Genomic DNA, 14,652 nt, shown 5'->3' with positions numbered 1-14,652 from the left:
TTCCCAGAGTCTTTGAAATCCATGTAATCCACAGTCTGACATTCAAGTTGGAGAGATTTTTCAGCAGCGACTTAGTTAATTCCATATTTGGATTTCTCTTTAAAGACGACAATATTATTATCCTGTAGACCTTAATATCTCTGCTCTGCGCAGCCTCTCACATTAACAACTCAATGACATTTTCCAGTGCCTTTAGGAAAATGTATATTGTATTATTTATAACTCCGTATGAGTAATTCTTTATTTTCAGACAACATGTTAGGTCTGCTTTCAGGTTAACCGTTGGACCTGTGTTACTGGGCTAAAGTTTGCTTCAGATGCTCCATTGACTTCAATGATATTATTCTAAGTTTGCACCGAGAGCAGAACTTCATCACTTTATGCTCAAGATTCTTTGGCTCTATGCCAAGAGAGCACTGAAGATGACACAATGAGCCCTGAAGTGGGTCTAACACTCTTGCCAGCCAATTCATAGACACTCCACCACTGTAGCCCTGAGCTACTTTGGAGCCAGAAGAGGCTAAAAGAAATTTTGCATGTATATTTTTCACTCTGACCCCAGGCGATGCCTTTCATAAAAAACATGTAAGCCATGCAACAATAGAAGTTACCTCCCAAAAGTCCATGGATATGATACCCCTATGAAATACAGAGCGTCTTCAGGGTTGTGGGTTAGCCAATACAGTTGTGCCTTGTCTAAATGCAAAAAACTCAGGGGGGGAGAGGGAATTAAAAAAAAAGACATTAATCCTTTCATAATGCAACAGAAGATGAAAGGCTTTTCTCTTTTCATACTATAGATTTTCAGGGAGAACAATCTAACGATACCATATGTTGTGGAAAAGGACTTGCACAGCTGTTATAGGAGAGAAAAACAGTATCTCAAACAGTGAACCAGTAACAGCAACTGTAAGCTTTCAGTCAAAAATAAGGCACAATTTTCACTCTTTGGGTCTTTACTTAGGGCCTGAAGCTTCAAGCTTCTCCTGGCAGGTGTGCAGTGCTTTAATCTCCAACTGCACCATGCTTCCATAGGGCTCAGCTCCTTAGTAGAAGACAGTACTCAAGGTACACCACCACCATACATACTTTTTCTCTTGACCTTTTGGTCAGAGTGTAAAATACTGATTTACTCACTGAAAACGTTCACAGCCATGAACCAGTCACTCGGAGGAACTCAGGTTCTCATGTGAACTTGCACTCAGATGGCCAAATCCTTCCAGTTTCTAAACAAGCAAAACTCTCCTTGACTTCAACAGGAGATTTGAGTATGGACAAAGAAGAAACGCACAATGTGTCTCAAAGGAGGAGAATTGAGTTCAATGTTTCTAAACCTGATTTTAAAAAAGTCACATCCTGAGAGAAATAACCCCTTCCTCCCCCCCTGCCCACACACACATCAGTTTTTGCTTCATGTGGTACATTTCTGAATGGCCTACCATGTGATATTAGTAAAGCTGTCGCTTCTGGTAGAAAAGCATTTAGTGATGGAGAGAAGTCATCTTCTAACACTGGTGCGAGCATTATTGATGCAATAAATGGTAGCAGCCTGCAGTTGAGTGAAATCTTTGGGTGCTAATGGTAGCAGCTCAACAACTGCACCAGCAGTGGCCATCATTAGATACAGAGAAATACAAGCCAGATTTGACTAAGGGCTCAGATCTGTTTGCTTTTACATTGCCAGTGAAACTCAACCAAAACAGGATCCAGCCCTAAGTATTTCATCAAGTAGTGACATTATTTATCATGGCAGTTAGTTCCATATACTGAAGCTTACACAAAAAGTGGGAGGCTTACCAGGTGGGATTTGAGGCAGTAATGAAAAAAACACATACAGAAGAACAAGACAAAACGTTAAATATAATTACATCTTTTAAAGATAGCTTCATCTTACATACTACCGCAACCCGTGAAAGAGACGAATAACTTATTAATAGTTTTACTTGAGTGAATAACAGGTAGATTTGTCCATACCTTTACTTTATCTGAAAAGGAAAGCATTTGACTCAGTTTCCTCTATGCATGCATTTCATTTTCTCAAAATGCAACAGGGCGTGCATTACATACAATGTGTTATCCTCCTTCACTGAAGTACAGCTGTTATGAGCATTCCTGCAGCAGTATGCAGAAGCCTTATGGGGTGGAAGGAGCTGGGGACAAGGGGAATCTAGTTCTGAGTGCCGTTAGTTTCAGCAGAGCGCAGCTTCAGAAATGTCGGGGCGAGAAACTGACTAGGGATTTATGCCGTTTCGAGTAGCAAGCAACTTTTGGCAGCCAAAAAAGGGCAGTGTAATGATGAGAGCTGAAATAAACAAACTTTATTTGAGAAAAGCAGCACAATCTTACTTCTTGCCTATAATACTGTATATGGTTTGTACTATACAGTGTCCGGTGATAGACGGAATCAGACATTAACAGGCAAGCAAAGGGGGACATGAAGCGCATAACGCTTCCTGTATCAGTTGCACTATATTGACACAGGCTGAAAAACACACAGCACACTAGAGGGACACGTACACTAAAAATAAAAGTATCATAACAAACAAAACATGGATCCATAGTGCACAAACCTTCCGGCTCTGTGTTCTCTTTGAGGTGCACTTGCTTCAGTGGGCAGCAGAAGATTTCGTGACACTTAGCACGAAAAGGGGACTCTTTTTTCTTTAATTCCGCAGATTGGATGGAATCTTGCCGTAACATAATGTACTCCTGTGTGCCAGGGGTTGCGTCATCCATAACTGTGGTCACCACATAACAAAATGAACTCAAGTTAGAGTTTAACGGAAGAAATCTAGAGACGTATTTAAACTATATAATGTGATGTGGGGAAGGAAAAGAGGGAGAAACATTGGTCGCGAGGAAAAAAAGATGAAAAGCATTAAAAAGGTTTTGTGGTGCTGATGGAGGAGAGGGGTTGGGATAGTTTACTTTGATAAAATAACACTTCTCATAAACATTTGTCCTTTATCTTGTTTCATGCAACCTTCATCCTAATGAAAAAGTACCATCATAATGAGCTGTTGCAGAAAGTGTAACAGGCTATCTACTCTGTATCCTCTATGGTCTCCGGCAATACATGCTGTATTCTGCATGCAGGTTAAGGAAAACTGAAAGAGAGCATGCCATTGTCTAACCTACAGATTATATATTCTGCACCTGAGTTTATAATGTAAGTAAGCCACACTGCCATATCTGCAATGCAGCTCCAACACTTCTCTGTTCCCCACAGTACAACAGAAGAGGTCTCTAGTAGGATCAGTAATAACAGGCAATTCCTCACAGCAAGGATGATAATCCAATGAATGGACTATCGCCTTCAAATGGATAAAAAAGTAGAAGCACAAAGAGTGCATGTTAATTTTGTTATGGCTTTTCCAGTTGTCCTTTTAAATCAATATTCCCATTGATACTATGGATGGCATATATCTGGAATTATTTTCTGAAATCAAATCATTGTATTAAGCAGTAAATTGGGACATACGGAAATAGCTAGCTTTTGAATCATTGACAATGTTATATAGTTAGAGGGTCAAAATGCTATTCTATTAGCTAAGGAAGCTATCCATACTCCTCACCTAGAAATGCAGTGATCTTGGGATTTTGGCCTTAAAATGCAGACCTTTGTCAGGAGCAGTGCCTATCTCATTGTTAAGAAAGTTTATATTCTAGTTAGATATTTGCGACTGTCTAGAGAAGTATAAAATCTCAGCTGAAGCTGTGGAGTGTAGAACCTCAAATTAATATCTGAAAGAAAAAATCCCAAAGACCAGAACATTAACAGCATACATGCTATGCTGAATAAACAGTGCAAATATACTAGCAAGACATGAGATCATACACTGTTTGGAGTCTAGACAGATGCCCCAAGCAATCTGACAGGCTAATGTGCTTTCATTTTTAATTAGCACCTTATAGATAGCAAGTGGAATTGCATCACCCACACTAAAAACAACCCACTTGCCTGATTGTTGAAATCTTAAGCCATCAATGAAAGCAAGGAATTTAGTGCTAGTCATTCCTTGGGGATAAGTAACCAGGCTAGTGGTTCTGGGTTGCACTATGAGCAATCACTTTCTTTCAAGTGCTCATGATTCCCCAGGAAAGGCCTTGGACCAAGACTGCTGTTGCTTCATTATATGAGAGGCAGCACCAGTTACGTACACATATAATCCAGGGAAAGTACATTAAAAGTGATTCATGAACTTATTAGGAAAATATAACAGATTTGAAACAAGCAACAGGGTCGTTGGAGCGCAGGGTCTGGACTGCTGGATAATTGCTCTCTTAACAATCCTTGCTTTGGTTTGGCTTTATTTAAAGGGGACTTTGTGGGCATGAAAGGGGCTGGGGTTGACAGCTCCGGAGCTGTGGGGCAATTTCTGGGAGTCATCACTGGCTGGGAGGAGCTGGAGGTCCAAGATGCGTCAAGGGCCATTAACGCCAGCTGGCTGTTCCGCCGCAGGAAATGCTGTGCAGAAATCACTATCCCTAGAACTTTTCTACTAGAACAAAAAATTGTGTAAGGTGGCAAGCGACCTGTGTGCAATGCTCCTGACGTCAATGGTGCAATGACCGGATGATGATCCCTGTGGCATTTACAAAAATAAAGGATACAGTGCGCGGCTGTTGAACATTATTAGCCAGGAGGGAAGGGAGATGAACATTACCTTCAAACAGCCAGCCAGCTGATCAGTAGCAAGACATACCCTGCTGTCATATCATCAGCCAGGGGCAGGAAATGTGGAGTCGGCCTGATCCTGCAAGATGCTGAGCCTCTTTAGAGGGATGCAGAGAGCTCTTAGCTTCCAGATAAGATGAAGGAACTCAACATAGCATACAAGGTGCTTACCATCTTGCAGTATTGGGCTCTATGTTTGTACAGAGAGGAAGCAAGCCAGCTAGTTGCTACAAATAAGAGAGCAACTAGTTATTGGTAGATAGAAGCACTGGCCGGGAGGAAGGCCTGCTGCTTGCAAGGTGACCGAGGAGAGAGGTTTGCTGACTGCCAGAAAGGAGAATTGGGCGGGAGAACAGCTTACACTGTTTTCCAACAAGTGAGCAAGAAGATTTGCCAGTGGCAAGGGGAATGGGTGGGTAGGTACTTGCAATGGGGTAGAGCAGAGGTACTCTAGTAATGAGGTAGACTTAATCTTCCCAGTGTACTGACCTGGTTACTTGGTTAACTGTGGGGCATTTGTTTTAAATGCTCAGGATACTCCCAGAAACACAAAAAACCAAACACCAGCCAATCAACTTTCAAGATGGATTCTGTTCATTTTAAAATTATGATGCACAGAATAGAGACCGTATAAGCCAGAGGTGGGCAAACTTTTTGTGCCAAGGGCCACATCTGGGTGGGGAAATTATATGCAGGGCCGGGGTAGGGGTGTGGGATGGAGTGTGGGGTGTGCAGGAAGGGGCTCAGGGCAAGAGATTGGGGCAGAGGAGGGGTGCAGGGTGTATGAGGGGGCTCAGGGAAGGGGTACAGGAGGGGTGCGGACTGCAGGAGGGGATTCAGGGCAGGGGGCTGGGATGCAGGAGGGCTGCAGGGTGTATGATGGGGCTTACGGCAGGGGGCTGGGATGCAGGAGGGCTGCAGGGTGTATGAGGGGGCTCAGGGAAGGGGGTTGGGGTGCAGAAGGGGTGCACCACTCCAGGAAGCGCTGCGTCCCCTGGGAGAGAGAGGGGCGGAGGACTCCATGTGTGCTGCCCTTACTGTGCTTCCAAGTACCTCCCCCGAAGCTCCCATTGGCCGCGGTTCCCTGTTCCCGGCCGATGGGAGCTGCGGGGTGCGGTGCCTGGAGGCAGGGCAACGCATGGAACCCTCTGACCCCCCACACGTGGGCTGCAAGGATGTGGTGCCGGTGGCGGTGCGGGATGGACCCAAAGCCCTGAGGGACTGGATCTGGTGTAGTTTGCCTACCCCTGGTATAAGCAGTACCAATGCATGCTTCCCCTCCCCACCCCCATCCGTCCCCCACATCTAGCACCAGTTTGGTGCATGACCTTTGAGAAAGCCAAATGAAAAGGCCAGTTAATTACCAGTGGACATTGCCAGTGGCCCTATCAATTCAAACCAAGGCTGGGATGTTCTATCTATTAATTCTTACAGAAACACAAAGCAGTTGTCAGAGAATCACTTTTGATCAGCCCAAACTCGTCACAGTGTGAACCACAGACCTAGGGAACTAAGAGCACAGGCATTATCAATCCCCTAGTCCCAGCTCACACTCCCCCCTCAGGGGCCCCTGCTCGCTCCAGTGGCTGCCAGCCCCTCCCTGTGGCCCAAGGGTGGGGCGGGGCCATTCCTCCACATGCTGCCCCCGCCCCAAGCACCCCTGAAGCTAATGGGACACTGCAGGGGCGGTGCCTGCGGAGAAGCATGCCCCGCCCTGCCTTAGAGCCCCAGCTAAGTGCTGCACCTCCTCCCCCCTCCCCGAGCCTGCACTCCCTCCCCCTTCCCCCAAACTCTCTCCCAGAACCTGCACCCTAATCCGCTACCCTAGACCACCTCCCCTACCCAAACTCTGTCCCAGAGCCTTAGGCAGGTGGGGGGTGGAATTTTTTTTGGGGGGGGCAGAGTTTTGGGGGGGCAAGTTCTGGGTAGCATGAGTGACATTGGCACTGGCCCTAAGGTAAATTGAGTTTTAGACCCTTGCCCTAGTCTTTGTCTTCTCCAAAACACATTTATTTTCAGTTAATTTAAATTTAAATAGAGAAATTGAGGTCCAAATCCTCAGCTGGTGGAAATCAGCCTAGGTGCACTGAAGTCATCGGAAATAGGTGCATTATGCCAATTTACAAGACAAATTGGACTTTGTCATTATGCTCTGCACAGTAGGAATCATTAGATCATTAACATCCAGAGTCAGTCTTAGAAACAAATTCTAATAAAATTTTAATGCTGAATGATGTATGAGTGACATAATCAATGTCATCATTTTGAAAGCAGTAGCTAAACCTTTTCTTAACATGATGAATGGCTTAAAGTCAGACAGAGAATTTATTACAGAACTAGAAAAAGATTACTGTCTCCTATTTCATGGTGCAACGACAGTCGTACAACTTAAGGAAGCCACTGAAAGGAAGGTTACAGACACATGTAAAGGACCTCAATTACATCCCGGATGCGCCAATTAGTGCGAAACGTTGAACAGCACAGTCTAATGCAACGAGCTTGCAGAAACTGATCAAATCCACTGTTTCATGAAGGAATAAACACAGAGGAGTGCTACACTGCAGTGATTTCTCTGTGCACTTCATGAAGGATATAAGCACAAACAGAAAATGAGAGGAAAATTTCACAGCAGCAGAACCTCAAAATCAGTTCACTAACAGGAAAAACAAACTAGGAAATACTAGCTGAACCCATCAGGTGAATCTTGAGAGGTGGGGGGAACAAAAAAAAATGCCAAAATGCAGGTCAGTGACATTCACGAGCTAAGCAATCTGCACACTCCCAACCATACCTAAACGGGAATGTAAAGAATAACTGAATGAACTTCCATGCAAACAGCGACACTCGGTATGCAAATAAATCTAGGCGCCTTCATTATCACTGAAGCTACACTACTCAGATGGATTGCCTACTGCATTTGGCACAAACTGAAGCAGTGGCTGCCTGTTGTGTCTTTTGCTCTTTATGCAATAAAGCACAATATGAAGAAACCAGTGCCATGTTGGGACCCAAATAACTGCGGTGACTAAATATACTCAATAAGTAATGCCTAGTTACACATGCCTTTGGGTGCACTGGCCAGGTTTTGAAACACAGAAGATGCTAGAAGCTCAGAAACTATTTAAAGCAATACTCCCCAATTCCTATATACCAGACTCCAGTACAGATACATGTCTAGTATTCTTCAACCACTCTTTGAGCATAGCATCCATATGGCATTATTAAATCAAGACCATTTTAATGCCTGAAGTGTTCCTATATTTAAAAGCAAAACACAGCTGATAATTCTTTAGACTGGCTGTGGCAAAGCATAAAAGGCTCCCATTGACTTCATTGTGCATTGGATCAGGCCCAAAGAGGACAATATATAGCACAGCATATCTACAAGAATACCACTACTAGTGTGATTAACTTCCAGAAATTACTAACTCCATCACTCAGAGTACATGAAACGTCAGGAGGAAAACATGGGATATGTATTCTTAACAAATGCAATGTGAAAATAAACCAAAATAAACCTACAACACTGAGCATAAGTGATTGTGTGTGTGTGTGTGTGTGTGTGTGTGTGTGTGTGTGTGTGTATACACACACTGATACATACACATACACAAAAAAGACCCCTGTGCCCCAAATGAAGATGATGAGAGAACTGAAGGTCTTAGTAGTATTTCCAGCAGTTGGTGAAGACTGATGACAGATCTACAACTGAAGTGTCTAATGATCACTCCAGAAATTCAATGGATTAAACTCACTGAGTTTCATGGAGGTAGAATGCCTCCCAGTTTTCCACAATCTCTCAGTGTAGTAAAGCTTTGCACTGCCCCTTGCTATGTTTCCCATGCTGACAGCATGCTCTAGACTAGAATGTCTGTGTAGTCACTGTTCTATTACAGTTGCGTAATTATATTCCTTGACTTGCTTTGTGTCCAAGGGCAAGTCATACGATCCATCTTTGCCTCTGTTTCCCCATCCGTAAAACAAGGACAACACCTCTTACCCTACATACTTCACAGGGCCACGGCAAGGCACAATTAATGTTTGTCAAGTGCTTGGAGATCCTCAAGTGCAACGTGCTAAAGAAATGCTGAGTGGAGTTGTTTTAAAGAACATGATGGTTAATGTGGCCTAAGTTAAATGGAACAGCACAAAAATAATGCAGCAACTGCAGATAAAGAGCATACCCACAAAAGCCATTTATTAAGCCATTAGCATAAAATAGCTGCAGTTACCCATATATTTCCCAAGGCAAAAAATTCAACTAGGTAAACGTAATATCACTCGGTGCCACATCCCTTGGCTTTTTATTTTAAAAACCCCTAAGGGGAAAAAGCCAGAAAGAAAAAGTTTCCCTGTTCTCTCAGTCATGGAGTGAAATTACAGTGGTCAGGGACAAGTATGCTTCCATCACAATCCTTCTTCAGATTCGCTCAAACACATTGGCATTAAATAATGCACTAGCTAAAAACTCAGGATTTTTTTTATTTATGTCCCATTACTTCTGAGTCAGAATAATCCAGCCTAAAATTTCTAGACTTTGTAACACCAACGGTCATTAGACTATAAATCTTTCCATAGTTTTCAAAGCCTTGGTTATGATTCTGACTGAGCTACTCTTCCCCCATAATTCTGTGCGTGATAAAATGACAAGAACACATCCTTTTGCTACTGTGAGGAAACTGAAGCTGTACACCTTAAATCTATGGTCTGTGTTACCTTTAGCTGGCTATCAGTTTTACCCATGGATACCTCTAGCTCTTTAACCACAAAGCTCAAGGTATCACAGGGTAAAAGACGACATTTTATCTTTGGCCACATGCAAAGGTTTAATATCCTGGAAAACGCAATCTCCCCAGCCCTGACAAGCTTGCTAGGAAACTCTCCAGTCCTGGTACTATACATCTAACATTATTTTGGATCTGTCCCTTCTCTGGGTTAGCTGTACTTTGACTTCCCTCTCTAGGTGACTTGACACATGAATTACTTCCTTCTTGAGGTTCTCCTTCTTTGATTCCTGTTGGCAGTTTTGAATGTAATAAGACCCAAGATGTCGACACCCTCTTGCTCTTTATCTGCAGTACATTATTCTTCCAGGAGAACTACTGTCTTGGCTTAATAATAATAATAATAATAATAATAATAATAATAGCAGCAGCTAGCTTTTATGTAGCTCTTTTCATCAGTAGATCTCAAAGCACTCCACAAGGAGCTCAGTTTCATCATCTCCATTTTACAGATGAGGAAACAAAACACAACATCAGTGCTGTCTTCCATCATTTTCTTGCAACTTAAACTTAACATGTGTGGGTGTGAGAGAGAATATCAGGAAAATGAGAGAGAGAAAACAGAAGAGAGAAGTTGGAATAAGGTCTAGAATCGTTAAATTATGATTGAATGAAATCTTAAAAAAAATACAATGGGAAATACAAGAGTTCTGAAGGAACTCAAATGTGAAATTGCTGAACTGCTACCTGTGGTACATAACCTGTCACTTAAATCAGCTTCTGTACCAGCTAACAGGAGGATAGCTAAAGTGACACCAATTTTTTGAAACGGCTCCAGCGACAATCCTGGCAATTACAGAATTACAGACTGATAAGTGCAACTCCATTATCAGGCAAATTGATTCAAACTATAGTAAAGAATAGAATTATCAGACACATAGATGAACACTATTTGTTGGGGGAAGAGTCAACACGGCTTTTGCAGAGGGAAATCAAGCATTACTAATCTATAAGAATTCTTTGAGGGGGTCAATAGATATACGGACAAGGATGATCCAGTTGATAGAGTGTACTTGGACTTTCAGATTGCCTTTGACAAGGTCCCTCACCAAAGGCTCTTAAGCAAAGTAAGCAGTCATGGGATAAGAGGGAAAGTTCTCTCATGGATCAGTAACAGATTAAAAAATAGGAAACAAAGAGTAGGAAGAAATGATCATTTTAGAATGCAGAGAGGTAAACAGTGGGTTCCCCCAGGATCTGTGCTGGGACCTGTGTTGTTCCACATATGCATAAATGATCTGGAAAAAAGGAATAAACAGTGAGGTGACAAATCTTGCAGACGATGCAAAATTACTCAAGATGGTTAAGTCCAAATTAGACTGCAAAGAGTTACAATGGAAACCTCACAAAACTGGATATGTCTGGGCAACAAAATGGCAGATGAAACTCAATGTGGATAAATGCAAAGAAATGCACATTGGAAAACCTAATCTCCACTATACAGATAAACATAATTCTACTATATATACACAAAATGCTAGGATCCAAATTAGCTGTTAATGCTCAAGAAAGATCTTGGAGTCATTGTGGATAGTTCTCTGAAAATGTGCAGCAGCTGTCAAAAAAGCCAACAGAAAGTTAGGAACCATCAGGAAAGGGACAGATTATAAGACAGTAAATATAATGCCACTATATAAATCCAGGGTACACCCATACCTTGAATACTGTGTGCAGTTCTGGTCACCTTATCTCAAATGAAGATAGATTAGAATGGAAAAAATACTGAGAAAGGCAATAAAAATGATTAAGGGTATGGGACAGTTTCCATATGAGGAGAAACTAAAAAGACTGGGGTTGTTCAGCTTGGAATGAGACTACGAAACAGGGATATGACAGAGGTCTGTAAGTCATGAATAAGTGGAGAAAAAGCATTATTTACTCCTTCAAATAAGACAGGAATCAGGGGTCACCCAATGAAATGTATAAATAGCAGGTTTAAAAAAAAACAAAAAGGAAGTAATTCTTCACACAGTGCTCAACTACAAAACTAGTTGCCAGGGGATGTTGTCAAGGCCAAAGCTAAAGCTATAAGTGGGGTCCAAAAAGAATTAGTCATTGATGGACCTATCCTTCATGAACTTATCTATTAGCCAAGATGACCACCTTGATGTCCCTAAATCTCTCACTGCCAGATGTGTGAACTGGATGACAGGGGATAGATCATTTGATTGCCCTGTTCTGTTCATTCCCTTTGAAGCATTTGGCATTGGCCACTGTTGGAAGACAGGACTGGGCTATATAGACCATTGGTCTGATCCTGTATGGCCATTCTTGTGTAAATACATTAATCCTTCATGTGTGACACTTGGCGCACACGAAATGCTGGCTCTAGAAGTAAGGCTATTGAAAGTACATCCTCCTATAGGCCTGATCCAATGCTCATTGACGTCACTGGTCCTTGTACATTGCGTTTTCTCAATGGGATCATACCGTGCGCATTACTTTAGGAACTTCTGACTAATACAACAAAAGGAAGTGTTCAGAACACACGCTGAATCAGGTGTCTTTACAGTAAATGAAAAGTTCCCAAGACTTAAACTTGAAGCAGTTCCAGTCAGTGCAGATATGGAAAAAAAAAATCAGATGGCAAGGGATAATGTGATGGGCATTAATGGTACTTCATATTCACAGCGAGTGGGCTTCAATAGGGTTCTGCACAGGCAGAGGGGACCATAACATTATATTTCAGGGCAATGCCTGCGGCATAGACTGCAGATAGAGTGACTGTGTATATTGTTCTATTGTAGTTTGCCTTTTCACTGTATTTGGTAGCTACAAAGGTCTGTTAGGCACATATACAGTAAAGAGCCCTGGTGCTTCTTTTCATTAGCTGCTTTGTTTTCCGTATGATTAATTCCAGTTGCTGGTGTAAATTTTTATAGCCATCTGGACAGCGTAATGAACCCATTTGTGTACTATGTATTACAAACTACGTACAGCTAATTTTTTTTTTAAAGCTGTTCTGGAGTTGCCACACACTCAAATCCTCTTAATGATAACAAGACCCATCTGTGCAATTCTCTCCACATGGCTTTGCCCAGCTCCTCCTTCCTGATGTGCTGTCAAGGCAGTAGGTCTGCCAGAGCAATATTAAAAACTCAAAATCTTGTTATCTGGCTAATATCCTGTTTGCATGTTCACAAGTTTGAGGGAGTGTGTTTGGGTGTGTTTTGCTTGGTTTCTAATAATGGCAGATGATATCATGCAAATCACAAAGGACTATAGTCTTTAACTTTTACTGCCAATGTGCAGTGCCACACTGCTTCAGTGGTTCCACTGCAATCAAACACGGTTGAAAATCAATTCACTCTGGAAGTGGTTGAAAAACAGGAAAATAATCTCATGACATTTTTAATGAAATTCAACCCTAGGCTTCCTCCTCCCCCCATCAAAATTCAGATCCTGACCAGCACTCATTCTCCTTACACATGGAAGCTCCTCATTAAGATGGAGTTAGCAACTGATGGCCGACTGCCTGAAATATGACATGACTATTGTAGTTCATTCTACATGGATTTACAATGGATTCAGTTTAATCTATTTAAACATAGTGGGCATTTGAAGATGGGGGCATTGCCTTTTTGGAAAATCTAAGTACTTACAAATATTGGGGAAACCAATCTGGTTATCTAAGGTATGGTGAGCATTGTACTATCTGAACCAACAATGGTTCACACTGCCGATCTGAATTAAGTCTAGGTATTAGCTAGTAGCCCAGTGGTGGTGGAACTAGGGGTGCTGTGCTCCAATTTCTGCAGTGGGGTAGATGACAATTTTCAATCAGAGATTTTTAAAAATCACCAGTGACTGCCCAGGATGCTAGTTATTGCTCCCAAATAATCCCTAAAGAGCTGTGCCGAAGCCTAATACTAACTATGTCTTGTGGGTCCCTAAAGCAGAGTTCCTGAATATCTACTTAGCAGAAATTCCTCCTGTCTCTGTTTGCCTGACCTGAGGGAAAGCAGTTGGACCACTTCACTGACTCCCAGAAAGCCACTACATGTGGAAACAGCAGAATTTGGAACATATTCACAAAACTCCACCCCTTTTAAAATTCATGAGGCCTAGATAGTCAGACTACAATCCTTCGAGGGTTTTTTAAGACCTCAGATGGATTTCCACCATCCCAGTTAACTTAAACAGCATTAGGTTAATAGTACTTATTGCAAAGTCCATTGCATCTCTGCTCTCGGTACTCATCCACAATGAGCCCAACACAGGCTATAAATGGTGTTTTGAATCTGGAACAGATAATGCCCCAGCACAGACCTCTATCACTTGAACTAAAGAAATAACTCCAGTAAATGGTAGCATTAGTTGGTAGTTTTCCTCTTACAGTCCAGCCATCAGAGAGGAATGAGACACTTTTTGCACAAAATATGCCTTCAGTGAAATGAAGATAAAAATGAAACGGACTGAATTCACAAACTATGTGTCACTCAATATTTTATTTCTGTTTCAGAATCCTTCTCTTGAATATTGTCTTACATTGTATCAAATAATCTGAGCGCTAGTTCCTGATCCCAGAACATACAGAATTTTGAGTTTATTCAGATAGAATCTGGAAAGTTCAACTCATTGTTTGCAATGTTCTTTTTAAGCTTGGCTAAAGCCTTCTCTCTGGTTGTGTAGCAGAACTGTGATCGGGAAGAAAACAGCAACTAAGCCTCTTTAAATGCTGTATTTTTGATCGCACATGAATTGTCTTTCACATCTAATGTCCTAAATTTGTCTACAAATGCAGTTTGGACACATTTCCTTCTCTTGCTGGGACATCATTTGTGCTTACATTTCTGGACTTAACCTGATTTTCTGGACATCCCAGGGATTCATCTACAACCAAACTGCTTTTGGTTAACTCTGAAATCTCCCCAGCGTTCTGTGATGCGTCTATCAATTCAACTTTACTGTGACCATGTATGATAGCACAGTTTGACCAGAATCATGCAATTCTATTTCCTTTCCCAAACTAGCTATTTGTAGCCACCTTTAGGTCAGTCTTCTGCAGAACCAATCCTTAATTTCTAGCTCCTACACAGCACGCTCCAGCCCTGCCCTGCCAAAGAGCTGTCAGATTAATTGAAGTTCCTTATGGGAGCTGAGAAAGCTCATTAGTTTGGTATGGAATTCTCTCTCTAAACGTAAAGCTGCATCCTTTCCCTTCTCATACATCCCAGTCCTCTTTGCTCA

At 42.1% G+C, this 14,652-nt stretch overlaps 1 protein-coding gene across 2 annotated transcripts in view; it reads right to left on the bottom strand.

Annotated features, from left to right (window-relative positions):
* The window catches only part of FGF13 (fibroblast growth factor 13), a 327,822-nt gene that overhangs the window by 152,506 nt on the left and 160,664 nt on the right, over window positions 1-14,652 (bottom strand). The window contains exon 3 of one of the 2 annotated variants that reach the window (XM_032773206.2): window positions 2,571-2,738. The exons of the other annotated variant lie outside the window; for it this stretch is intronic. Coding sequence (XP_032629097.1) covers window positions 2,571-2,738 — 168 coding nt within the window. The remainder of the gene's footprint in view (window positions 1-2,570; window positions 2,739-14,652) is intronic. 2 annotated transcript variants of the gene reach the window in all.

Source organism: Chelonoidis abingdonii, chromosome 8 (assembly GCF_003597395.2).
Source record: "Chelonoidis abingdonii isolate Lonesome George chromosome 8, CheloAbing_2.0, whole genome shotgun sequence".
NCBI classification, from domain to species: domain Eukaryota; kingdom Metazoa; phylum Chordata; order Testudines; family Testudinidae; genus Chelonoidis; species Chelonoidis abingdonii.
The sequence above is the reverse complement of the archived record's forward strand: the minus strand, read 5'-3'. Positions and strand labels throughout refer to the sequence as shown.